This window comes from Trachypithecus francoisi, unplaced genomic scaffold (assembly GCF_009764315.1).
Source record: "Trachypithecus francoisi isolate TF-2019V2 unplaced genomic scaffold, Tfra_2.0 Lachesis_group18, whole genome shotgun sequence".
In the NCBI taxonomy this organism is placed as follows: domain Eukaryota; kingdom Metazoa; phylum Chordata; class Mammalia; order Primates; family Cercopithecidae; genus Trachypithecus; species Trachypithecus francoisi.
In genome coordinates, this window is record NW_022681463.1 from 20,233,553 (window position 1) to 20,261,392 (window position 27,840).

Here is a 27,840-nt window from a genome sequence, read left to right on the forward strand (position 1 = left end):
TCTTCCACTACCAGGGTGCGTAGGGAAGGACCATCAGGTGTGGGGCAGGACTAGGCATGTCTGAGCTCAGACTCTTCTTGGGTGGGATTTGCTGCAGAGTATTTGGGGTGTCTCCCAGGTCCTGCAGTAGCAGTCCACTTCCTTCAAACGGTCTGTGGCTCCTCTTGGGATTGCTGGTTTGTTCTTGCAGTCAATCTGGAGCTAAAGTTCACAATGCAAGCCTCCGCACACTGCTCCGTCAGTCCGAGTCAGAGCTGCAATCTAGTCCTGCCTCTTGTCTGCCATGATCCCACCTTTTGGGACTGGCTTTTTTTTTTTCTTGCCTTTTTTTTTTTTTTGAGACAGAGTCTCACTGTCACCCAGGCTGGAGTGCAGTGACATGACCTCAGCTCACTGCAGCCTCCCTCTCCCAGGTTCAAGCCCTGGTGTCTTCTTGCCACTATTTATATAATCATGTGGTTCTTCCTGTTTCATTAACCTGATAAATAGCATTCATTGATTAATTGTCAGATCTTAAATCAGGCTTGCATTACTGATGTAAACACAGTTTATAAAGTATAATAATTTTTTTATGTTCTAAGATTCAATGTATTTAGTATGTTATTTAGTGTTTTTTTTTTTTTTTTTTTCTTTTTCACCCAAGCTGGAGTGCAGTGGCATGATCTAGGCTTCTGAATTCAAGTGATTCTCCTGCCTCAGCCTCCCAGGTAGCTGGGATTACAGGTGCCTGCCACCATGCCTGGCTAATTTTTGTACTTTTAGTAGAGACAGGGTTTTGCCATGTTGGCCAGGCTGTTCTCAAACTCCTGACCTTGTGATCCGCCCTCCTCGGCCTCCCAAAGTGCTGGGATTACAGGTGTGAGCCACTGTGCCCGGCCTTAGTGTTCTTAAAACAGTTTTGTTTATAATTTTCCTTTCTTTGGTTTTTATATCAGGATAATGCTGGATTTCAGTTCTCTGGAAGAATTTGATAAAACTTGTGCAAAATCATCTTGTGACCCATCTTTGTTTTTTCTTTGGGAAATGTTTGTGTTGTGAATTCATATTCTTAAATTCAATAATAGAATTATTCAGATTTAGGTTTTTTATTATGGCAATCTTTGCCTATCGTTTTTCCAGAAATTTGCCTTTTACATCAAAATGTTTATTTATTGAAACAGTGTTTATTATATATTCTTTTTAATGCCTATAGTACCTCTTCTGTTGTTCCCTGTTAATTCATGATAATGATAATTTTCCTCTCTTTTTATCTTAGTCTTTCGAAGTTTATTGATTTCATCAGTTTTTGTATATAATGAGGCTTTGGGTTTGTTGATTTTTCTCCTTCAAATTAATTTTCTATTTAATCATTTTCTCCTTCTTTCTAATTTCCATTTTTGTCAGATCTTAATTTATTATACTACTATTTTTCTATCTTTGTAAGGTATATTTTTATATCCTTTTAGCCTCTCTTTAAAAAAAAAAAGTTTGAAGGAATAATTTCACTTGTAAACAGCATTAGTTGCAGTCCTGAAATTTTAATATTATTAGGTTTTCATTTTCTTTTATTTGAAAAGTTTCTAATTTTATTGTAATTTCTTTGAAACAGATGTTATATAGAAGTATATTGCTGAATTCCTAACATTTCTAGTTACATTTCTAATTACATTGATTTCTTGTTAAACCCACTTAGTCTGTGTAATTTTATAGTCTGTGTAATTTTCATCTCTTGAAGTTTGCTGATACTTGCTTTATGGCATAATAAAGATGCACTCGAAAAGTGTGTATTATGCAGTTATTGGCTATAGTATTGTAGCCTTTAGGTCATCATTAGGTCAAGTTTATTAACCATGTTTTCAAATTTTCTCTATCGATTTTTATGTGCTTGTTATTATCAGTTATTAAGATAAGTGGGTTAAAACTTATTTTTATTTCTACTTTTATATGCCTTTTTTTAAGGTGTTTATTTTTAAGGTAGCATATAGATGGACGTCAGCCTTGCATTTCATAATAAACATTAACATGGAAAAAATGTACAAAGGAAACCATCTATCAGTGAGATATACTGACCACCAAGGAAGGAAGTGGTGCACCACATTGCTCTAATGCCTCACACCATTCACTCTTCATGGGAATTAGCTGGGACTCAGGATTAAGCGCTAACTAAGTCCAACACAGGTACCAGCACTGGATGTGAAAAGATCAGATCAGCATATTAGCCATGAAAGGAGTGATTAATGTATCCCAAGGGAAGGACAAGTTTAGAAAAGCTTAGAGAATGTTTGTTTAGATATTGTCATACGCAGAAGACATACCAACACTCCATAAAATTCTGATTTAAAGGCATTCACTGGGTTGGGTGAGGTCAAAAAAACAAACAAACAAAAAAACAGGTAATAAACTAGAGATCTCCCCAGGTGGGACCTGGGAACCGGAGTTGACCTCTGAACTCCCTGAGGCAGGTGAGGTGCTACAGTAGCACATAATTTACATCTGCTGACTTAGTGCTGATGCTGTCAGTATTTGGGCTTAGGAGCTTACTTTTAAGTGTCTTCCATATTGTCCCTTTTGCTTCTATTCGTCCTGTAATTGAAGGTAATGATAATGACTTGACAGAATTACATTTTTATTTCTTAATATTCTTGTAGGTTTGTATACCCTGTTCATAATTTTAGTAGCTCCAGAAGAAATCCTGTATTAGCCAGGAGCACAACCTGTTATGTTAGTCATTTCATTGAGAAGTGTTTTTTTGTTTTTGTGTTTTGTTTTTTTGAGACAGAGTCTTGCTCTGTCACCCAGGCTGGAGGGCAGTGGCACGATCTTGGCTCACTGCAACCTCCGCCTCCCAGGTTCAAGTGTTTCTCCTGCCTCAGCCTCGCAAGTAGCTGGGATTGCAGGAATGCACCACCACACCCAGCTAATGTTTTGTGTTTTTAGTAGAGATGGGGTCTTGCCATGTTGCCCAGGCTGGTGTCGAGCTCAGGCAATCTGCTTGCCTTGGCCTCCCGGAGTGTTAGGATTATAGGCATGAGCCACCACACCCGGCCAGTTTTTTGTTTGTTTGTTTATTTGTTTTTTGTTTTAGTCTCATGTGATCCCAAAATAAATAAGTAGAAGAATTTCTTCTGCCACCATATCAGTAAACACCTTACTGATCAAAAATTAGCTGGCAATTTTTTTCTCTGTAAATCAGAAGAAAATCTTGCCATATTTCTCACCAAGAAGTGAACCCTGCTTTGTTTATTGCACCTAAGTTTTGCCTTCTGCAAAGTCAGTAATCGTTTAAAGCAATCTGGACGATTTGTACTCATCACAACTTAGAACACAGTTCTAAGTGGTTGACAGCAGAATTAAAAGCTTTCCAGTTCCTATGAGGTGTTAGCAATCTTAATGATCATTATTTTATGTTTTGATACCATAAACAAATCATGAAACTACCATCTATTGATTAAGTGGCCTCATGATTAAATACATATTTCATCTTATACCTAATAGAAGGATGACAGAGAGAGGGAGAGTTCAAATAAGGAATAGAATGAGCCAGAAGGATGGATGGCATATTTATTTGCAGAAAATAGGAATACATTTTTACTGCTGTTTATAGAAAACATGTTCACTGGCACAAGCTTCACAAAGACTAGCTGGAACAGAATCCCACAGAATGAAGTTTAAAGTAAATAGTGGATAGATACCTAAAAATTTCTCCAGGACTCAAAGCAGTTTGGTGGTTAAATGCCAGACAGGCATTGTAGTTAAAATTATGCTTGTTAAAAGAATATGTTCCATTCTGTAATGTTCAGATACAAAATTAATTCTAGAAGAGTCTGCCTGGGGAAATGTTACATTTTTCACTACCATTCAAATATAGATATTGAATATAAAATGTATTCAACCTTCATTTTGCGTCCTGAGGTTTTATATATTTATTAAAATGTGGTTCTTTTTTTCTTAAGTCATTTTGTTTTCTGGGTCTAGAACTCATCTTTTTATGACTTTTAAATGTAAACAGTAATTCTTAAATCAGTACGTGTTGCTGTGTTCTATTAGCAAATATTTTAAGACTTTTTAAAGATCAGCTCTTCTTTTGAGCTGAGAAGTCTGTTATATCCTAATTAGCTGGGAGCCTGGGAGTGGTCACCTCATTGAGAGACCAGATATAACTACACACACACACACCCCCACACACACACACCACACACACACACACCACACACACCACACACACACCAACACACACACCACACACACACCACACACACACACACCCCCACACACCCACCCACCCACACACACACCACACAAAATAACTTAAAAAACTAGAAGATACAGAAAACAAAAATATAAAATATAAAAATATCAAAAATATAAAAATGCAGGTATATTTAGGTATTAAATTTTTTTAAAAATATGAATCATATATGTAGGATATAGTATCTTAGGAGAACAGGCGTAAGGTCAGTATGACTGAATTTTCTGTCTTTGAGGAAGTTACTGAATCTCTCTGAGACTCAGTTTCCTCCTGTGTAAATGGAGATGATAATCCCTCCTATATAGATTTGATATGAGAGTGAAGTTAGATAATGGATGTGAAATACATATGTACTACGATTTGGATATAAGCAAGCCTTATGACATGTTGCCTCTTCTTGGTTTTTGGGAGGGTAAGGCAATTGTACCTTTCTTTGGCTGTCAGCTAGGTACAGAAAATTGTGGGTGGCCTAGTGGGCCAGATGCTGGGCTAGTGGGTCGAGATGCAGGTGGTGGTGTTGAGAAGACACACCCAGAATTGCCTGTGTTCCCGCAGCAAGCAAACCGTGATTGCGACCCGCAAGTGACTATTCATGCTGTACTTTCTGGTTGTCTGTTAAACCCACCTGGGAAAATCAATTGTAAGTCTTCCTTAGAAACCTCTACGAAGTGTACGTACATGTATTCCTCCTTATATTTCTTTGGTTTTGTTTGTTTTGTTTTTTGAGACGTAGTCTCACTCTCTCATCCAGACTGGAGTGCAGTGGCGCCATCTCGGCTCACTGCAACCTCCGGCTCCCAGGTTCAGGTGGTTCTTCTCCCTCAGCCTCTCGAGTGTGCAGCACCACACCTGGCTAATTTTTTTGAGACCAGGCTGGTCTCAAACTCCTGACCTCAGGTGATTCACCTGCCTTGGCCTCCCAAAGTGCTGGGATTACAGGCGTGAGCCACCACACCTGGCCTCTCCTTATATTTCTGTAGCACTCTGTACTTTCTGCTGAAGTCATGTACTTTTATGTAAGACAGTGAACTTTGGAGGCCTCAGAGCATGTGTAATGTGAATCTGCATGCCCCTCACTGTTCAGTCCTTCTCAAGAAGCAAGCGTTGTGGTTTCAGAGTAGGTAGGGACTAACTTGAGTTGCACTCATATTTCCCGAGGCCATGATATATCACATTTCCTAGTAAAGACGAATAGTGAAATGAGCATCATCCAGTGTCTTGGGTTTTTATGTTTTTGTATTCCACCTTTTAGACCAAGGTAATTTCCAAAGATAAGGTCACCTTGCTGGGTGAGGTGATGGGTAAGTGAACATTTCCAGGCCCGTTAACACAGTGCCTTGCATCCAGAAACAACTCATAAATGTCATTTGCTATTGTTATCATCACGTGCCTCTGAAATAGACATTTGAAATACTCTCCTAATGGCGGAAAATTTAATGCATATCTAAGCGTTAAAGCTAAAAAAAAAAAACGCTGTTAGACATTTTAAGTTGTTTTATTGTTATCAAACCTCTTCCTCATTGCTACTAAACATAAGATAAATAGAAGGCAAAAATTTCTGACAATACAAATTTCAATACATTGTAATTTTAAAAGTCTCAGATCTTTTAAAACATGTAAAAATGTTATTACATTTCTCTTATCTATTCTTTATTGGGCATGTTAATGAACTCTAATTTCTTATGTAAGTGTGTTTGGAGGAAAAATTAAAGACAAATTCAAGGATTGTACCTTGATCAATAAAAAGCTAGCCATATGCTGGGGACAAGCTAAAATGTAGTGGCTGACGATGCATGCTTCCCGGCGCTGTGACTGCTGCTGTGTGTTCTTGATCAAGTTACTTTTTTCTCCCTGTGCCTCAGTGTCTCCATCTGTAAAATGGTGTAGTAATACTACTTCATAGGGATATTGTGAGATTTAAGCAAGTTGATACATGTGTATTTAATATACAGCCAGATACACAATCAGCATTCAGTAAATATTAGCAAAGGATAGATACCAAGAGAGATGACTCCCCACTTCCAAAGGTGAAGATTTAAATTATTTCCTTTTTTTCTGAGCTCTGAATTTGCAATTAGTCACTTCCTTATCCCGTGCATAGCTGAGGCTTCTGGGTTCCTTGTCTGTGATGCCTGCTTGCTCATTGCCCTGGTAACGTCAACTGACTCATGGTAGTTTGGGATTCAAATTCTACTCTGAATCTCAGTTTTCTCATCCGTTAAATAGGGAAAGTAATAATGCCTGACTCATGGGGCTGGTGAGTGTATCAAAAGAACTAATGGGGGCCTGGTGTCGTGGCTCACGCTTGTAATCCCAGCACTTTGGGAGGTGGAGGTGGGCGAATCACTTGAGATCAGGAGTTCGAGACCAGCCTGGCTAATATGGTGAAACCCTCATCTCTACTAAAAATACAAAAGTTAGTCGGGCGTGGTGGCATGCACCTGTAGTCCCAGCTACTCAGGAAACTGAGGCAGGAGAATCACTTGCACGTGGGAGCGGGAGGCTGCAGTGAGAGGAGATGGCACCACTGCACTCCAGCCTGGGTGACAGAGCAAGACTCCATCTCAAAAAAAAGAAAAAGAAAAAAAAAAAACAAAACTAAGGGATAAGTTCATATCATAGTGTTTGGCACATGGCAGGCATGTAATAGATGTCATCAGGACCACCTATACTTTTGTTATTCCTTTGGATGGAAAAGCAGTCCCTGGTACTACAGTAAGTCTTTTGGGGAAAGGAGTGTAATCCTAACAACAACTCATGAAAGCATTTTTGGAAAGCAGACGCGATAAGGAAATCCTGCATCTCCTTCTGCTGTTTCAGACGTTGCTACAAGTGGTTGGTGTGGTCTCTGTGGCTGTGGCTGTGATTCCTTGGATCGCAATACCCTTGGTTCCCCTTGGAGTCGTTTTCACTTTTCTTCGGCGATATTTTTTGGAAACGTCAAGAGATGTGAAGCGCCTGGAATCTACAAGTGAGTATGGAAACTCAGGTTGATACAGGCATGCTAGCTAGCTTCTGTTTATGCCATAATTACAGAGACCCCCTGAAATTCGGCAGACTCTGTCTTCCAGAATTTCTCTAATGTTAGGTAATCGAACATATTGGCCATCATGAATTATTGTGTCCCTTAGAGCATATGGAATTGATAGCATGCAACGTGCAACTTCGCAATTTGGAACAAGGAAGGAGTGAAGGACATATGGGGGATAATATTCTACAGGAATGTCAGCACCATGAAGACAGGGACTCTTCGTGTCTTGTTTATGACATACTTCCTTACACAAAGCTGGCATTGAATGAAACATTTTTCTTAGAAATAAAATATTTGATCATGGTGGAACTAATATAGAAGGAATATAATTAGGGTGTTTTTCTTTCCCTGAAGATGCTAAAATGACAAGGAAATGAGAAGGATGGAGAAAGGAAAAGAGGTGTCAGAAGCAATGTATTTGGTAAATTTATGACTTTTGCAAACTCACAAAATGGCTAGTAAGTTGCAGTTGTAAACGTTTTGAAAAGATAAGCATTGTTATTTTCAGCTGTCCATTTGTTACCAGCGGTGCTTGTTCTAATGTCACTGTTTGAGGTTTCTCCCCCTCAGGCTGTTTATATATATATGGACACTGAAAATAATCCCCTTAGATCACAAGGAGAGATATCAGTTTAGAAAACATATAGTCTGTTGCTCTATTCAATTTCCTAGTTTTAGAATCGTGAGGAAGACATTTTATGATTAATCACTCTATTCCACATGTAATTGCAGAGGCGAAATAATCCAGAGTTCATCTCATTATGCATGCACAAATTAACATATTTCATCATTGTTAAAACACAAACTCATAAGAAAAGTAGAATTGCTCTTTTTAATAAAAGGTATAAGGATAATAGCCGAAAAGTAAAGAAGGAAGATATTTGTATCAGAAAAGCTCCACTGTGGATAGTTACTGCAAATGAATGCCAACTCAGCTCTCTGGAAGCCACGCCTAGAAGAGAAACATTGAGTCCTATCATTATCAGTATCTTCTACTGAGTGGGAAATAGAAGCTTATCAGGACAAAGCAGTCTTTCGTTGTGATGTATATATGTTTCTCTTTTAACAATGAACTTTTTTGTTTGTTTGTTTTTTGAGATGGAGTCTTGCTGTCACCCAGGCTGGAGTGCAATGGCGCAATCTCAGCTCACTGCAACTTCCTCCTCCTGGGTTCAAGCATTTCTCATGTCTCAGCCTCCCAAGTAGCTGGGATTACAGGTGTGCACCACTGCACCCCACTCTTTTTATATTTTTAGTAGAGACGGGGTTCCACCATGTTGGCCAGGCTGGTCTTTAACTCCTAGCCTCAAGTGATCTGCCCGCCTCAGCTTCCCAAAGTGCTGGAACTGCAGGCATGTACCACTGCACCTGGCCAACAGTGAACTCTTAAGAGGCATTTATCCTAAGTGTCTGCATGAAGTGGAATGGGTGACAGTCCATAAAAGTTGTAGAAAAACTTTTCAATCATCAAGAAAACCAGCTAAGCTACCATGAGGTCTAGTCTTGTAAGGGTTTCAGTGGGCAGGCCGAGCAGTGGAGCTCACATGTGAGTAACACTTGGCCAATAGGACTTGCTAGGGAAGGCAGAGTGTAATTGCTGAGAGACCTTCCTTGTGCAGATCACTGGCTCTAGCCAGTGTTGTGTGTGGACAGCAAGGCTGTGCAGGCATTTTATGGTTTGGGCCTGCTCATGAAATGAAGTTATCCGAGAGTCTTGTTTTAAGGGAGTCTGTGGTATGTTGAAGGAAGCAGTTGTTCCAGAAGAAACATCTCGACGTAGACTTCTGTCTGTGTCAAGAGCCACATCTGATCCATGTGGATGTGCAGAAAAGGGGACTCAGGAAGGCTTTTTGGGAAGTAGTGTAGGATTTTCTCTCTCGAATTTCAGCATGTACCCTAAAGCTTGAAAACATTTTCATGTGGAGATTCTGACAACTTTATCATGGCCCCTGAGGCATATTTGGGTGTTCCTGTACCCCGCTTGGCTGTAACAATGGGTTAAATATGCATGTTTCTTTCTCCATGCCCTCCGATCACCAACTATGGGGGCTGGTTGGTTGGAACTGTTTATTGTTATCCATCCAGGGTGGTGGGTCTTTACCATAAATCACAGTTCCACTGTTTCTTCTCAGCAGCAGTGGATCCTGTTTTTTGAGACCACTGCTGGAGTGACCAGCTGAAAGCAGGATGCCTGATTGCCATGGCAGGGAGGCATAACCCAGCTTCATCCATGTGCCCTCAAGGATTTCCAAAGCCTCAGTCGGACTGCCTTACTGCCTCTGGAGCCATAGCTGGCATTTAAGGAATGTTAGTAACAAATCTGGGCCAGGCGTGGTGGCTCATGCCTGTAATCCTGGCACTTTGGGAGGCCGAGGCCGGCGGATCACCTGAGGTCAAGAGTTCGAGACCAGCCTGACCAACATGGAGAAAGCCCATCTCTATTAAAAATACAGAATTAGCCGGGCATGGTAAACACATGCCTGTAATCCCAGCTACTCAGGAGGCTGAGGCAGGAGAATCACTTGAACCTGGGAGGCAGAGGTTCAGGTGAGCCGAGATCACACCGTTGCACGCACTCCAGCCTGGGTAATGAGAATGAAACTAAAAAAAAAAAAAAAAAAATCTGCAGTTGATCATTTTATTTTTGCAAAAGTGACCATATCAACAGTCAGTCATAGAGAAGTGCATAAAAACCAGAATGTCATTTGGTGGCATTTCTCCAGCCACCTCCACTCATTTGGCAATGCCTGAAATGTGAAGCCATATCCAATTTCTGTTGGTAAAGATATTGTGATCCGCTAGCAATGTCTGCCATGAGCGTGAACCCATGTGTCCCATGTTTTTAGACTGTAAAATCCTTGAGTTTGTTCATCCTAGATTCCCAGGAACTTTGTTCAATGCAAGGTGGTTAATAAGCAGCACAGGAATAGGGAAGGCTGTTAGATATTAGCTAAGTAAGATTTGGGGATTTTTAAAACGTGGGCTACAAAGTCTGGAGAAAAATGCCCTCAGGGTGCATGAGAATCTTTGACTCTGATTATTCTGTCTCTGAGATACTGTGGCTCAGATTAAAAGCACAGCCTCGGAAATAAAACAGATATGAGTCCAATACCCAAGTCTACCACTTGCATGGCTTACTTTACTTAACCTTGGGCAGTGTTTTTGTTGTTGTTGTTTTCTTGGTTTTGTTTTTTTGAGATGTAGTCTCGCTCTTTCGCCCAGGCTGGAGTGCAGTGGCTGTGATCTTGGCTCACTGCAACTGCCACCTCCCGAATTCAAGCAATTTTCCTGTCTCAGCCACCTCAGTAGCTGGGACTACAGGCGCATGCCACCACACCTGGCTAATGTTTGTATTTTTAGTAGAGACATGGTTTCACCATATTGGTCAGGCTGGTCTCAAACTCCTGACCTCAGATGATCCACCCACCATGGCCTCCCAAAGTGCTGGGATTACAGGCATAAGCCACTGCACCCAGCGTTGGGCAGTGTTGTTGATGCCTCAAGTCTGTTTTTCCCTCTGTCAAGGATATAATACTTTCCCTGTTGGGTTCTTATGAGGGTTGCCTGAGACTGCTTGGAAACCTTGAACATACAGGAACTACCAGAGACACTATAGCCTTGAGAATTAAAACCATAATAACCCTCAGAGGTCCCACACAGCATCAGTACCCTGCAGCAAGACTGGTAGACCAGATCTTTGCATGCAATTCCTTTTCACGTTCTTTTTCAGAGAAGACAGAAAATCTCTGTAGAGTGTCTCCTAAAGAGTTCTCTGCATTGTGGAAAACACAGCTGTTGATCTTGTGAAATGGCAGGTTGTGTCAGCCAGAAACTGCTGACTAGTGCGTTAGAGCTGAGGCTTGGCATGTGCTCTCCCTCGGTGCTAGTTAGTTGTCTTTGCAGACCTCCCAGCTCACCCTCACTGGCAGCCCTCTCAGCCCTAAGTGGGGTGTGAAAGAGAAAGGACTATCTTTTCAAAGGTTGCAGATTTCTGCTGTACCTTGGTAACTTGGTGTGAATTAAAGTGTGTAGCTTGATCTTCATGATATTCCCGGGTGTTCAAAACTGGGATGGTACCTAATTTCTCAAGTTGACCCTGCCCTGAAACCCAGTTGGAGATAAAACAGTGGCAACTTGGATCTCCTGATAAGGAAAGCAAATGACAATAGTCATATTGAAGGATTTCATTCCAGGACTCTGTCCCCATGACTGCCACATCTCCTTCCTTCTCAGTGGCATTCTCTATATGATGGACGTGTTCAGTCACAACACTCCCTTGCTCTGAAAGTAAGAGCATGGTTCTAGTGATTTCTCTGAACTACTGGGAGCCAAACTCTTTGTAGAGAAATGGAGCTTGGAATTCTCTTGTGTTATTCCCAATATCGTCCTGTTTCCAGATTGACCAAGTCATAGGGTGCAGGCTAGAACATCGCGTGTGCAGAAAAGACCTGTGCAGAATATCCAGCCTTTCTTACAGAAGCACCAGCTCAGTCCTCTTATGGTCATATCACCTGCCACCTTCCCAGTGCAAAGTTACAGGTTATACGAAGCGGACACAAAACAAGTAAAAGGTTACTCTGCGTGTTGAAGAGTGAGGACATTGTGGATGCCAGAGATAGAGAATAGAGAGAACCCTGCGGACTCGCGGGACGCTCTCTGCCTGAATTAGATATAAGGGAAGTGCCAGATCACATTCTGGTGGGGAATCTATGCTCAGGGAAGGTCTGGTTTGTTAAAGCACTATCACAGGAGAGGGCCCCTAAAAGATAGTGCCCCCAGTCAGATGTATCAGCCAGGAAAGAGCCCCGAGGACGGGTGGACAGTCAGTCATCTGCAGCTCCGTCTGCCTTCCCCAACCCAGGGCTTCCCACTTTCTCAGAACCCCAGTGTCTCATACCTGGCGGCCTGCTCCTTCTTCACTTCCAGAACTGTGAACTCTGGACTCTGATGTATGTGGAACCCCCACGTCTTGACACACTGGTACCCCAGCACCTCCGAATGTGCAGTGCCTGTGTGTACAGTGGGCACACCGCTATTGAGTCAGCTGTAGCACAGATGGGCATGTGGGTGCTGGAGGATGCTGGACTAAGAGTCCGACCCAGAAAATGAGTTAGAGTTTTTCTCTAAAATTTTCCGGCCGGGTGCGGTGGCTCAAGCCTGTAATCCCAGCACTTTGGGAGGCCGAGACGGGCGGATCACGAGGTCAGGAGATCAAGACCATCCTGGCTAATACGGTGAAACCCTGTCTCTACTTAAAAATACAAAAAACTAGCCGGGCGACGAGGCGGGCGCCTGTAGTCCCAGCTACTCGGGAGGCTGAGGCAGGAGAATGGCATAAACCCGGGAGGCGGAGCTTGCAGTGAGCTGAGATCCGGCCACTGCACTCCAGCCTGGGTGGCAGAGCAAGACTCCGTCTAAAAAAAAAAAAAAATTTTCCACTCCCTCCACCCCTTACTCCCACTCTACCCCCTCATCATTTTATGAAACGTATGTAACCACCACCTGTAAGATAGATTGGGCAGGCGCGGTGGCTCACACCTGTAATCCTAGCACTTTGGGTGGCTGAGACAGCCTCATTGCTCGAGCCCAGGAGTTCAAGACCAGCCTGAGCAACATGATGAAACCCAATGTCTACAAAAAATAAAAAAATTAACTGAGTGTGGTGGCACACCTGTAGTCCCAGCTACTCAGGAGGCTGAGGTGAGAGGATCACTTGAGCCTGGGAGGTTGCAGCTGCAGTGAGCTAAGATCACACCACTGCATTCTAGCCTGGGCGACAGAGTGAAGCAGTGTCTTAAAAAAAAAAAAAAAAAAATTCTCCCAGACACCCCGTGTTTTACTAATAGGGTCTTTTCTGGGAGCTTCACAGGTAACGAAGTCAGTGTTTGATAATTATAAAGCATAAATTGTTTATCCCAGAAAAGAATGTTAAAGACATTGTGCTGGGTCACGTGTCCCCAACATCCGCCTGCCCCAGTACAGCCTCATTCATGGTGGGCAATTGAAACTCTCAGGAATTCGTCCCTGCCCAAAAGTAGCTAGCCTGCATGTCCCCTGCCATGCAGGAGGGAGGTATGTCCTGGTAGTCATCAAACTGTATGCTTGAAACACAATGGCCTGCTGGAAATGGTGGCTCACACCTGCCTGTAATCCCAGCACTTTGGGAGGCCAAGGAAGGAGGAAGACCCTCATCTCTATGAAAAACTCAAAAATTATCCAGGCATGGTGGTGCGCACCTCTAGTCCCAGCTACTTGGAAGCCTGAAGTGGAAGAATCTCTTTTGAGTCTAGGAATTTGAGGTGGCAGTTAGCTATGATCACACTACTACACCCAGCCTGGATGACAGAGTGAAATCCTGTCTCAAAAAAAAAAAAAACAAAACAAAACAGGCCAGGCGCAGTGGCTCACACCAGTAATCCTAGCACTTTGGGAGGCCGAGGCTGGCAGATCACCTGAGGTCAGGAGTTCGAGACCAGCCTGGCCAAGATGGCAAAACCGCGTCTCTACTTAAAATACAAAACATAGTTGTGAGTAGTAGTGGGTGCTTACAATCCCAGCTACTCGGGAGGCTGAGGCAGGAGAATCTCTTGAACCCAGTGTAGGGTGGGGAGTGGGAGTGAAGGTTGCAGTGAACCGAGATTGCACCACTGCACTCTAGCCTGGATGAAAGTACAAAACTCCATCTCAAAAAATAATAATAATAAAATAAATAAATAAATAACACCACACAAACACAACGGCCCAAGGTGGAGCAGCTGGTCAGTGAACCTCACGGGACATCCAGCTCCCAAAGAAAAAAGAAGTCACACAAAAGAGAATTCACATTTTAAAATTCTGTAGAGGCAATGAACCCACTGAGACCACAGTCAGATTCTCAGATTCTGAAAAAGGCAATGGCATATGCCATAGAGACCTCCAGACATCAGGACAAGTATTCAGTAGTCACAAAAACATCCATCAGGTTCCTGGAGCCAGTGTTAAGACCATTCAGAGACATCTTGGCTGAGCAGATTCCTTGGGAACGGCACAAGGGTATTGCAGCACCCAGGTCCATGGAGTTCATAAAGGATTCTTCCAGCATGAGTGGGCACAGAAGATTCCCCAGGATGCAGGGACGTGACTGTCTGTCTGTTCACTTACCTACTGAGTACCTGTCCTGTGCCAGGTACCGTTCAGTTACCAGGATGCAATGGTTATAGCTGACCCTTGAGAAATTAACAATTTAAGGTGGGGACAGACACATACATGGCTAATTGTAATTCAGTATAGTGAGTACTTGTAATAGAGAATTGTTTTTTAAAATCCTACTGGCTCAAAAATCAGAAATATCATTTCTGCCCAAAGAGATGTCAGGGAAGAGTACGGAGAGACTGCAAGACTGAGTTAGGAAGGAAAGAATTATAACTAGATTTGAATGTGGTCAAAGATAAAACGTTTATTTCCAGGCCCCTTATATGAGGTGTGGTTTGAGCACGAGCTTGAGATTAGAGTGGCAGGGCCCCCTCAGGCTACTGGGAGCATTTATTTCTCCTTGAAACATGAAGCCTCCAAGGAAGCCTGCGTGTGCTGTTTGGTAGATGTGTGACCATGGAGCTTGGGAGGTCGCTGGTTTCCCTGCATCCAGCCTCACTGAGCGGTTTTCTCTGTCTCTGTTTCCCCAGCTCGGAGTCCAGTGTTTTCCCACTTATCATCTTCTCTCCAGGGCCTCTGGACCATCCGGGCATACAAAGCAGAAGAGAGGTGTCAGGAACTGTTTGATGCACACCAGGATTTACATTCAGGTCTGTCCATTTCTGGAAATGGTTTCGAAGGACAGGATCTGCTGCTTTGTCTGTCTTAACTTTCCTGGTCCGATGAGCTTGTTGGCTGGCACCTCAGGACCCAGCCCCACATCCTGCTTTTTTGCTCGTCTTCCTCTCCCCCGCTGCCCATCCCCTTCTTCTGGGCTTGGACTCCGCTCGGAATCGCTGCTATCCTTTTCTTCTTTGTGCCTCCTGACTGGCTTGCAGGGTCCTTCTCTCACCATGCATGGCCTGAGGCTCTGTCAGCAAACGTCTTCTGCAAAAGGCCACCTAGTAAATGTTTTAGGCATTGTGTGCCATTATTGTCTTTGTTGCAATTAACCACCTTTGCTGCTGTAGCACGAAAGCAGACGTCAATACATCAGCAAACGGCTGTGACTGTGTTTTAATAAAACTGTATTTACAAAAATAAGTGCTGGCTCACATGCTGTAGTTTGCTGACCCTTGCATCAGTGAAGATTTTTTCGATTTGGAAATTTCAGAATTTCCACCATATCTACAAAATTTGGATCCATCATTCCAGTCTTTATTTTATCTTGCTGATTAAATGGCACTTTAAAAACCACATGCTAAAAGGAAAAAAGAAGTAACAAACAACAAACAAAAACTACATACAAATCCTGTTAGTGAGGTCATTTTGATATAGTTCCTAAGCAATAGTGTGCGCAGGCCTTCTGGTAAGTGTGGAAGGTGGGAGAAGTAAATTGGGACTACACTCTGCTATTGGAGAACTGGAACAGTCAACCATGTGCGTGGGTGGACTTTGCGTGAGATGCACTTCACATAAGTACCTCTCAGCACTGCAAGAGATGTCCTTATGAGACTATTTTTCTCAGTTCTTTATTAGGATCATATTCCTGGGTTTCATATTTGCATGCATCTTCACTCAAAGCCATTGTATACCATTGTGTATGTGTATCATATAGCGCCTGTATCACTTAGCTTTCTGGAATCTACAGGTTCCTTGGGTGTGCAACTTTGCTGCCCAACTCCATGTAAACATCTTCTGTAGCTCAACTGAGCAAAATGCACTCTCACATCCCATGCAGTTAATACGGTTCTACTTACTCATCATGCTTGTTACCCTTCTCAAATTCAGAGGCTTGGTTCTTGTTTTTGACAACATCCCGCTGGTTTGCCGTCCGTCTGGATGCCATCTGTGCCATGTTTGTCATCGTCGTTGCCTTTGGGTCCCTGATTCTGGCAAAAAGTGAGTACAGATGTGAATAACTATGTATGGTATGATTACAATTGATAGCTGTGTTTACAGTTATTAAATTACACTCTTGCCACCTCGTCTAATACTACATACTGTTTGGTCCTACTGAGGTATATTTAAATCGTTTACGGTGTGTCACGTTGGATAGGATTCAGCAGTGTGACTCATTTAAGGGGTCATTTGGGTCTTGAGGGGTTTCTTTTATCTTTCTTTGCATGGGTTGAGGTATGCGCAGTTGAGATTCTGAACATTCCTGTTAGCGTCTGGTAGTTGCGAAGAGAGAACCAATTTATTCTGAAGCATTTTGTCCAGCTTGTGGTGCTAGCTTTCCAACTGCTTGTATCTGTCGTTTGTAGTTGCCTGGTGCATGAGGTTGAGAAAAATTCTCAGAGGAAAGAGTATTATCTTCACTGCCACGTGGGTACCAGACAAGCATGGCATGAGTTCACCACCCCAGTAACAACAGTGCATTACAATACTTATTAATGGAACAAGGAGAGTAGTATTTTAGTCTCAAAAGCGTTGGCACTTACAACCTATTGCTTTGTTTTTAGTGGTTTCCAGCCGTGGTTGCATTGCACATAGAAAGTGGAATAATGTAATGGGCTTTGAAACCATAGTAATGAATATCTGACTAATGACATTATTTCTTGCATATATAATGTGGTTAATTAAATGTATGTCGATCCTGTTGGAATTCATAAAATCATCTAATAATTTTTCTGAATATACAGTGTTGTTTTCCCCATTGTCTCTTGATCTCAAGCAACAAACGGTAAAAGTATAGCTATAAATGTCATTATATGAGAATTGTTTTGACGTTATGAAGGGTTCCTCTTGGTAAGTGGCAGAAGGAGCCAGGCTTAGGCTTGAAGTGAGACTGACTTTATTCCCTTCTTTCTCCTTATGTAGCTCTGGATGCCGGGCAGGTGGGCTTGGCGCTGTCCTATGCCCTCACACTCATGGGGATGTTTCAGTGGTGTGTTCGACAAAGTGCCGAAGTTGAGAATATGGTAATATTTATCTTCACGTTCTTTGCCTTTTCAAGTCTCCTTGCCATTAAAAGGTATAAAAGCCATTCTTATGTAAAATACTAAAACTGTAATTTTTACATCTTTGCTAACAGATTTTTTTAAGATCCTTCCTCCATCTGTTTTAAGTTAATGTAAAATAAAATATATACATCTTTTTCTGAGTCTTATGGTTGCTATGTCAGCAGGTTTTATATTTATCACAAGCTTTTTCAGATGTAATAAATGTCTCTGTAGGAGGGAGGTTCAGAAATTCTAGAGAGGATATAAGCTAATTTCTTAGAAGCCTGTTTATTTTTGTTTCTTAATGGGTAATTCCTCATTCCTGGTAAAAGAAGATTTCAGGATTTTGAGGTTGCTTATATTTAATGAATGGGTCTCCTCCTCTCCCAGTTCCAGTATTTACTCTCTTATGTGATGAACAGAAGGAAGGAAGGCCTGAGGTTTGCTGGTGTGCCTTCATGGTACAGAAAGCCACCTCTTGGAATGTGTTAGTCAAAGAGTATTAGTTTATGGTGGTATAGGAGGCTTTAATCAATGTTTTAAATATTTGCACCTTCCCCTAAAGGGAGAAAAGCAATAAACCTAAAAATCATTTCATTCTTCCCATGGAGCAAAAGTTGAGTAATTATTACAGTGAGGTTTCATGGTCATCCAATTTAACCCATCTATATCAGGTGATCCTTCTATAGCAAAAGATTATTTAATGGGGGTGGGGGTGAGGGGGCAGAGTTTTGCTCTTCTCGCCCAGGCTGGAGTGCAATGGTGCGATCTCGGCTCACTGCAACCTCTGCCTCCCGGGTTCAAGTGATTCTCCTGCCCCAGCCTCCCGAGTAGCTGGGATTACAGGCATGCATCACCACACCCAGCTAATTTTTGTATTTTTGGTAGAAATGGGGTTTCACCATGTTGGCCAGACTGGTCTCAAACTCCTTACCTTAGGTGATCCACCCACTTCAGCTTCCCAAAGTGCTGGGATTATAGGCATGAGCCACTGTGCCCAGCCAGCAAAATATTCTTGATTAGTAGCTGTGAGTATTCTTTTCCTTTACAAAATTTTCTTGCCTTTAATACAGATGTGAAAAGTGGATAAATAAAATCTAAGCTTTCATTTCTCTCATTCTTTTAACCTGATGTTGAAGGAAGTGGTTGTAAGTAAAGGTGTTACACAATGATGAACCAAATTTGTAAGTCATCAACATCCTCGTCTGTCTCCTGCTTCTCTCCTTAGCCAACTATGTATGGAAGAAGAACATTTCATTGACAGTCTCTTAACATCCATAAATGACACCCTCCATTCCTAACCCCTGGGGATGTCATCTTTCTTTCAGATGATCTCAGTAGAAAGAGTGATTGAATACACAGACCTTGAAAAAGAAGCACCTTGGGAATATCAGAAACGCCCACCACCGACCTGGCCCCATGAAGGAGTGATCATCTTTGACAATGTGAACTTCATGTACAGTCTAGATGGGCCTCTGGTACTGAAGCATCTGACAGCACTCATTAAATCACGAGAAAAGGTTTGTTTAAAGCATCTTGCCTTCTTCTCAATTTCAGAAGATTGAGTGCTTTGTGTGCTTGCTGTCTTCCTTGTGGATGTGTGAAGGGGATTAGCGGTACATAGGTTAACCTGTCTTGGAAACTGACCATGGAATGTGGATAACAACATTCTTTCTTCATGCTGTGAACTGCTTTGTTGTGGTTGGTGGGCCCCGGGCCTCAGGGCTGGAGCTTAACGTGACCCAGGATACTCTGTTTGACACCTAATTACTCATGGGTTTTTCCTGGAAGTCAACTCTGGTTTTGTGTCACCAACACTCCCATGTCTAATTCTGTTGATTTTTACTTTGTTGCATTTCTCAAGTCCTTCTCTTCCTCTCCATTGCTGCAGCTTCTGTTCCAGCCTTTCTCCTCCTCAGTCCTTTGGTCTTGTGTTAGTCTGTTTTCACGCTACTGATAGAGGTGTACCTGGGACTAGGCAATTTACAGAAGAAAGAGAGGTTTAATGGACTTAAGGTTCCACTTGGATGGGGAAGCCTCAGAATCATGATGGCAGGCAAGGAGGAGCAAGTCACATTTTCTATGGATAGCAGTAGGAAAAGAGAGAGTTTGTGCAGGGAAACTTCCCTTTATAAAACCATCAGATCTCATGACACTCACTATCATGAGAACACCACGGGAAAGACCTGCCCCCATGATTCAGTTACCTCCCACTGGTCCCTCCCACAACATGTGGGAATTTAAGATGAGATTTGGGTGGGGACACAGCCAAACCATATCAGGCCCTTTCGTTAGTCTTTTTTGCCTTCCTTTAACCTGTGTTTTGCTTTCCCTCCCCATCCCTCTCACTGCAAACTCTTTCTTTCTGAAACAGTTTGATCACAGATCTGATCCTTACATGGCCGGCTCCTGGCCTGGGTGAGCAGCTGCTGCAACCTTATGAGCCCCAGGCCCACCCTGACAGGACCTGTGTGGCTCTAAGCCCCAAGGGAAGACCCAGATCCCATGATCCCATCAGTGCTCAGAAATCAGACCCCCAAGCTGGAGGCAGTAAAGGCACCAGAGACTCACTCAAAGTCAGTGAAAGGAAAGCAAGGAGGGGCTTGGGAGGCTGTATGGAGGTTTGTGAGCTCATTCTGCAGGCACCTAAGTCTACCAGCAATGTCCCTTTCACATGTGGCCTGGGGCCCTTGGCTAGGACTAGGACAGCCTCTTGAAGGAACTAAACCAGAACAAACAAGACAGTAGAATCTCTTCCCCTTCCCACCCCTCTCCTTACAACTCCCAATATGGACACACAGCCCTTGTCCTGAGGGTGCTCTCCTTCTCCCCAAGCACCTGTCTGCCTTGCTCCTAGTGTGCATCCTTTTTCAGTCAGTTCAGACATCTCTGCCTCTTTGAAACTATGTTCTCCACATCGTCTTATAGATTTCTTTTTCTGATACAGAGTCTTGCTCTGTCACCCAGGCTGGACTGCAATGTCACATTCCCGGCGCACTGCAACCTCTGCCTCCCAGGTTCAAGCGATTCTCCTGCCTCAATCTCCTCAATTACTGGGATTACAGGTGTGCACCACGGCACCCAACTCATTTTTGTATTTTTACTAGAGACCGGGTTTTGCCATGTTGGCCATGGCTGGTCTCGAACTCCTGAGCTAAAGTGATCCAGCCACCTTAGCCTCCCAAATCATGTCTAGGATTACAGGCATGAGCCACCATGCCTGGCCAGATTCTTTAATATAACATTTGTAGTCCACCCGTGTTCATAACACCATTATTTGCAGTGAGCAGTAGGTGGAAGCAGCCCAAGTGTCCATTGCCCGAGGAATGGAAAAACCAAATGTGATACACACACATGATGGAATATTATCCAGACTTAAAAAGAAGGCGATTCTGACACATGCTGTGACATGGATGAGCTCTGAGGACAGTATGCTAAGTGAACTAGGCCAGACACCTAAGGACGGTGCTAGAAGATTCCACTTACAAGTGGGTACCTGGAGTAGTCAGTCATGGAGACAGAAGGTAGGATGGTGGGTGGCAGGGTAGGGGAATAGGCGTTAGTGTTTAATGGGTATAGAGTTTCAGTTTTATAAGATAAACAGAGTTTTAGAGATGGATGATGGTGATGGTTGCCCAACAATATGAATGGATTTAATATAATTGAACTGTACATTTTAAAGTGATTATAATAATCAATTTGATGTTATTTTACCACAATTTAAAGAGTACATAAAGTACTTTTGTGTATTTTACCACAATTTTTTTTTAAAGAAGATAGCACGATGGCATGATTTATAATTCCGGGTCAGCATCTCACAGTACCCTGAGTCTCATAATTCAGGGAGCATTTTATGTTCATCTCTGTGCCCCCAGAAAATGGCATGCTGCAGGGCACATGATAGGTGCCTGTGAGAGTGAGGGATATGCACGTATGAAGAAATCAGTAACAAAACACACACAACAGCTCCTCCAACAGCCCATTCTCTGGGTGTTATTGTTAGATACTTTCAAAACTGCTCTTTTTCTTCTCAGCTCTTCCTTCCACAGACCCATTTAATGGGCTATAGTCATAATTGAATGAATGATACCCTTGTGCCATGAAAAATAAATGTACAGATTCATGCCCAGATAATACCCAGGGAAGCAGCAAAAGCTGATTCGTCATTATCTACCCAGCGTCCTTGTGAGTGTGAAGAGGGTGGAGACCACTCCGCAGGCAGCATCAGCTATAGCTCTTGCTGAAGGCAAGGTTTCTCAGATTCTGTTCTGATGGTGCCAGGGGGATGTCTGCTTACTCTCAGACAATGTGTTTATTAGGTCCTGCGTGATCAATATCATTCTGTTAGTTTGGCCACGTTGTAAATTTTCCTTGAAGCCATAAAATATGAATTATCTACAAACCTCTGTTGTACAAGTTAGAAAACAACCTATATTCCCACATTGATAGTGTTCCATCTTAAAACCATCCCAAATCATAGGATTACCTGAGATCTAAAATGTGGGAGGGTAAATTGAATTTGAAGACTGGATTATAGCAACAACTACTTGGCTTTTGAGACAGAGTCTCGCTGTGTCATCCAGGCTGGAATGCAGTGGCGCAATCTTGGCTCATTCTGCCTCCCAGGTTCAAGCGATTCTCCTGCCTCAGCCTCCCGAGTAGCTGCAATTACAGGTGCCCGCTGCCACACCTGGCTAATTTTTGAATTTTTAGTAGAGATGGGGTTTCACCATGTTGATCAGGCTGGTCTCCAACCCCTGACCTCAAGCAATCCACCTGCCTCGACCTCCCAAAGTGCTAGGGTTATAGGCGTGAGCCACCACGCCCGACCCCACTTGGCTTTCGATTTGTGTCCTGGTTCACTCACAGTGTCACCTTTAGCTTCATTTGTGTATTCAGAGACAGCATTCAGGCAACATCGTGGTGAGTTGGTTCCACTTTGCCTGTGTATGTTCAGGGTTTGTCTCCTCCACACCTGCCTGCGGCCCCAGGATCTCAGGCAGTCCCTTTGCTGTTGGAGCTGATGGAGAGGGCATTGTTCCGGCGGGGATGTAGGAATGTGTCCACACAGCAGAAACAGAGCTTCATTCTCTTTCAATTGCTTCATCTGCTCAGATTTCCTGGACATTATAATAAATAGGCAAAAGTAATAGGCGCTAAGTAGGTTTCTAATTCATGGAAGAAATAGCGAGTAAAAAAGAAAGAACTAGCATGAGGTGTCTACCACCCTAAGCTTCCTCGTTACACTCCAAACACTGGCTGCGTTTTTCATTTAGATGATTTTGTGGTTGATTTAATCATTTTAGAGAGTACTGGGCCATTTTAAAGCATTTTTCATCTTTAGAGGTAGATTGATTTTGGTTATTTTTTTTTCCCCTTGCTCAGAGCTATTACTTGGATAATACATTTTTACAGATGTGTACTAGACCTTGCTATAATGTGCAAAATATTAGTTTCTTATATTCTCTCCTTTTTTACATTAATGTTTGCTGAGAAACTCCTCCTCTCACAGCCAGATTGTCCCACTTCCCCTGCCTACTTGCTCATCTCAGGGGCCGGGATCAGCATCACCTGCCTCTGCTGGAAACATGTTAGAAATGCAGACTCTCAGGCCTACCCCACCCTTTTGATTAAAATTGCACTGGGACAAGAACCACCCCTACTCCTGCCCCTGCAGTAAAGCCGTCACTCTCCGCTAAACAATTTTTGATGACTAATAATCTGTGATTTCCAAGAAACTTCCTTTGACAACTTGAAGTTGAGCTCATGGATTTCCCCAGCCCCTCTTATGACTAAACATGAGACTCAGGATAGTCCTGGGCCAAGTGCCACCCGACAGGATTTTTGTTTTTTGTTTTTTTTTTTAACTTTTATATTCTGCAAATTATGAATTTGCATTACAATTTAATTCTGTGTGATTCCACATTTATGCATTCATTTGCACCTTTCCGGTCATCTCTGTCTTCTGTCACAGTTTTCATCCCACCATACAGCCTTCCCTGAATAGCAGTCTCTGTCCTCATACCAGCTCAGCACAGCCATGGGTTTGAGTTCCCTTCACTACGGATGGGATCAAAATGAGTCTCACTGCCCCAGACAGTACACTAGGTCTGTCTGGCCTGTTTCCCAGGTGCCCCGTGTCTAACGTAGCTGCCGGCTTTCCTCCCAGCCTCTTCTGTGGGTGCCAGTTCTTCCTGTCAGCAGCTGTAATCCACCCTAATACAGGTACCGTCTTGGCTCAAAGTAGTCATCTTCTTGTCCCAGTCACCTTTTTATACTCATCCGTGTCCACAGCATGCATTAAATGTGTGACAACAGGACCAGTGTGGCAGGCCCGTGTCTTTAAATACAACCACACTTCTCCCTGCTGTATCCCTTCTAGCTACAGCAAGGGAATACAGAGCCAGGCTATCCAAGTGATTGGGAGGCCATCAGCAGAATGGGCAAGAGGCAGGCAGACCTGGGTTTCAGTCCCATTCCATCACTTAGGGGCTCAGTTATTTCAGACGATTTAATCGGTCTTACTAAGTCTCTATTTTTCTCTTTTGCAAAATGCAAGGGATAGGGCCTAACCATTAGAGTTGTATAACTTAAGCAAGATAAGAGGTGTAAAACACCTAGCTTACTGTATACCTGAACACTATGGCAACAGATTTCCCATAAGTGTTTCAGGCCTGAGTTACATGCTCAGCTCTCTGGGGGATTTCTCTGTTTTGCAGGACACCACAGGTGATACAAATAATACAAAGCTAATTCTAACAGAGGTCCTGTCCACAGCACATATGGCCTAGTAGAAGAAAGCAAGTGGCATATAAATGGCTGCTCTGTAAGACAGAAGGAGTTCACAGATTTTATGGCTGTTTAGAAAAGGTGTTACGACAGCCATTAAGTGTGGGAGAAATCCACATGGGGACAGGTGGAGGATTTTAATGCAATTATGCATTTGAAAAAGACTTTGGAAGGTGGTTGGAATTTCAGCAGGTCGAAATTCATGTGAAAGGCACAATGGCATATGCCAAGGCTCAATGCCATGATTCGATGTGAATGAAGAATCGGGCACCTCTGAGTGTACAGGGGCATGAACTACCAGGTGAATAACACACATGTGCATGCTTAGCCCTCACAGCCACCCCGCAAACTCAAGCCAGCTCATGGCGCTAAGGATGGAAAGGTTAGTTGGGACTGTTTTGTGGAGGAGGTTTCCCAGTGTGGAGTGCCAGGCAGAGAGCTGTACTTCGGAAGTTTCATCTGAGAATTGAGTGCACGGGGAAGACGCTAAAGGCCTGAAGCCAATTGATTTTATGTACTACTGGCAAGATGTGATGGGGCAAGTGATTCCACTTTGTAGAATCAACCTAATGTTGACTAAAACAAAGTTATAACACCCTGCTTAGTGACTTTGCAGGGATACAGGTGGGAGTAGAAATTGGTATCATATTTCTGGAGGGTAGTTTGGCATCACTTAACAGCCTCCTTTGAAAATGTTCATACCTGTTCCTCAGCAATTCCACATCTAAGAATTTATTTTAAGAAACTAATTAAGGTTGTTTGCAGAGATGTAGCTTCAAACATATTTAACATGGTATTATTTACAGTAGCGAAATATTGGCGCCTAAACAGCCACAAATGGGGGATTTGTTGAATAAATAATCATGTACTGTAATACGTAGCTACTGAAGTAGTACTTTTATTAAATAAGAAATGAAAATAGATTACAATAACCTGTTCATATTCTCATTTTGCCTAAATATATGAGATTATATCTTTAGGAATGTAGATAACTCACACTCAAGTTCAGAAAGAAAAGGTATTAACATGTGACAAGGATTCTGTCAGATTGCTGGGGTTGTGGTCAGCATTTATTTATTTTTCAAATTCACTTGCACTGATGATAACTAGCAAAAGCGTTTTTGTTTTTCAGATGTTAATGCAGCCTTGCACTCAGGTAATGGTTGCAGAAATTCAAATGAGGGTATTGAGTCAAGAAACAGAACAAGTAATATTTTTAGTGCTTGGAGTTGGGGAAAGCTGGGAGGTGCGTGTTTTGAGCCTGTGAACTTGGGGAAGAATTTATTGGATTAAAATGGAGGAGTCAGAAGCAGCAGCTGTTTTGAGGGGGGTGTTGGGTATTGATCATGTTGAGTTTCATATATGAAGAGAGACGCACGTACAAATGTCTAATGTTTGCCCAAAGAGATCCCTCTTGACTCAGTTGGAAAAGCAAAAAGGGTCAATTGCAAAGCAATTAAAATAAGACTAAGTGTCTTTTTGGTGTTATGAATGTAAACTTACTGATATTAGTGATATTCTCCACAGGATTTGGTAAAACCCATTGGTGACTTGTGAAAGACTTGGAGACTGTAATTTTGATGACTTTGAAAAGAGAAATAACCAGAGCCAGGTTTTCTTTGGTTGCCTTTTGCTGATTATATCCTCACCTGAGTGTGGAGTGCCTAGTCTCATGGTTGTAGGCAGCCCTCAGTGTCCCTACCTTTAAGGAGTCCATCCTGGCCATCTACCAATAATAGCCAACAAATGTCCAGGTTTGCACAGGTGGATCAGTTTCCCATAGAGCTGATAACGTGAGTGTCCACAGATTCTCACAAACACAGCATTTGTCTGTGTCTAGGTATGTGCTGATTTACTCAGAAACACACATGAGCCACACACACTGTATGTGTGTGTGTGTGTGTATGTGTGTGACACAGACAAAATATAGTCAGGTATTTAATATTTGGAAGTTTCTCTACCAAAGAATATGTCATCTTAAATGATAGAACTCTGGAAAAATGAATACTCGTTTATGTCACTTCTGACACCTCTGTCTTGAATTAATATCCCTGTGACATTATCTCAGAAATTCAAATTGGTGTATATATATATATATATATATATATATATATGCACACACACACACCCAGATGTACCTATGTGCAGAAAATGGGCCACCTATAAAGTATAAACTAGGATTTACCATAAGGTAGAATATGACTCCAAAGGTAATACAATTAGCTAAAGCCACTTTTTAAACATTTACATTTTTATATTTTGTACACGTATATCTTTAAAGATAAAATTCCTTGTGGAAATGCCATTATTGACTTTACAGATATGGAGGTGTTCAAATGAGGTAATATGTAACATTCCCAACACATACCCAGTGCCCAGTCAAGTTCTGCAGTGAGTTTTCAAATTTATTAAATAATCGACAAATCATTGAAGGCATCTTTTATGTCCTTCATTGACTCCAGATTCCTAAATAAGGAGGATATCATTTCTTGGGAAGTTCCCACCAGGAAATTTGCAGGTGGGCAAGGTCGTTGGTGCAGAGGCCAGTTTCTGCATACAGATTTATATGCACACATGTGAAAGCCAGTTTTTACGATATAGAGGTATTGCCCCCACCTTTTTTCCTGCATTTTATTGATTCTTTGATCGTATTGGCCATGCACTTCATTTCTCTCTGTCTTGGCTTTAATAGAGGAGTGATACTTGACACAAATGTTTCTCAAGGGACAATTGTAAGTATTAATTATTTTGTAGAATGCCTTTTGAACTGTGCAGATGAAAGGCCTTATGTAAACGGCAAATGTTATTTGTGTTGTTGTTGATCTCATTATGTGTTTTTTGGCTGCTAGTGTATTTTAAGACACTGCAATCTTCACTTCAGAATTTTAAAACATTTCCTTTTGAGACAAAATATAGTCAGATATTTAATATTTGGAAGTTTCTCTACCAAAGAATATGTTATATTAAATAATAGAACTCTGGAAGAATGAATACTCATTTATGTCACTTCTGACACCTTTGTCTTGAATTAGTATCCCTGTGAAATTATCAGAAATTCAAATTACTCAGATCCTGCCAGTAAAGCTAATGTAAAAGTTGCCTTTTCATGGGCCACTTAGGAGACTGTTGACTTTTCAATGCCAGTAAAAGAATTCTGTTATTTTTAACTCGTTTTTAGTACAGTGGATCTCAACCAGGGGCAGTTTTGCCCCAGAGGACATTTGTCAGTGACATTTTCGGTGGTATCATTCTGGGAGTGTGCTCCTGGCATCTATGCAGTAGGGCCCAGGGATACTAGCAAACCTCCCACAATGCCTGAGGCAGCCCCCAAAATGAAGACATACCCAGCTCAGGAGGTCATCAGTGCTGAGGTTGGGAAAGTCTTAGACTACACTCAATATAGAATGTCCTTAATTCTTCTTCAAAAACCGAAAGTTTTCTCCTAGTTTTGCTGCATCTTGTGATTTTTTTTTTTTTTAATCCTGCCTCCTGGATCTCTCTGTAGGTTGGCATTGTGGGAAGAACCGGAGCTGGAAAAAGTTCCCTCATCTCGGCCCTTTTTAGATTGTCAGAACCCGAAGGTAAAATTTGGATTGATAAGATCTTGACAACTGAAATTGGACTTCACGATTTAAGGAAGAAAATGTCAATCATACCTCAGGTATGCAAGCCATAGCGTCCTTACCTGCCCCTTTTATAAGAGCTACTATGTTTAATTGCTTCTTTTAATTGGATGA

General features: G+C 42.3%; 1 protein-coding gene across 1 annotated transcript in view; it reads left to right on the forward strand.

Moving 5' to 3' along the window:
* The window catches only part of ABCC4 (ATP binding cassette subfamily C member 4), a 301,134-nt gene that overhangs the window by 227,481 nt on the left and 45,813 nt on the right, over positions 1 to 27,840 (forward strand). Inside the window, exons 21-26 of the mRNA XM_033177424.1 lie at positions 7,049 to 7,199; positions 14,921 to 15,040; positions 16,161 to 16,271; positions 17,193 to 17,293; positions 18,643 to 18,834; positions 27,609 to 27,764. Of these exons, the coding sequence (XP_033033315.1) occupies positions 7,049 to 7,199; positions 14,921 to 15,040; positions 16,161 to 16,271; positions 17,193 to 17,293; positions 18,643 to 18,834; positions 27,609 to 27,764 (831 nt within the window). The remainder of the gene's footprint in view (positions 1 to 7,048; positions 7,200 to 14,920; positions 15,041 to 16,160; positions 16,272 to 17,192; positions 17,294 to 18,642; positions 18,835 to 27,608; positions 27,765 to 27,840) is intronic.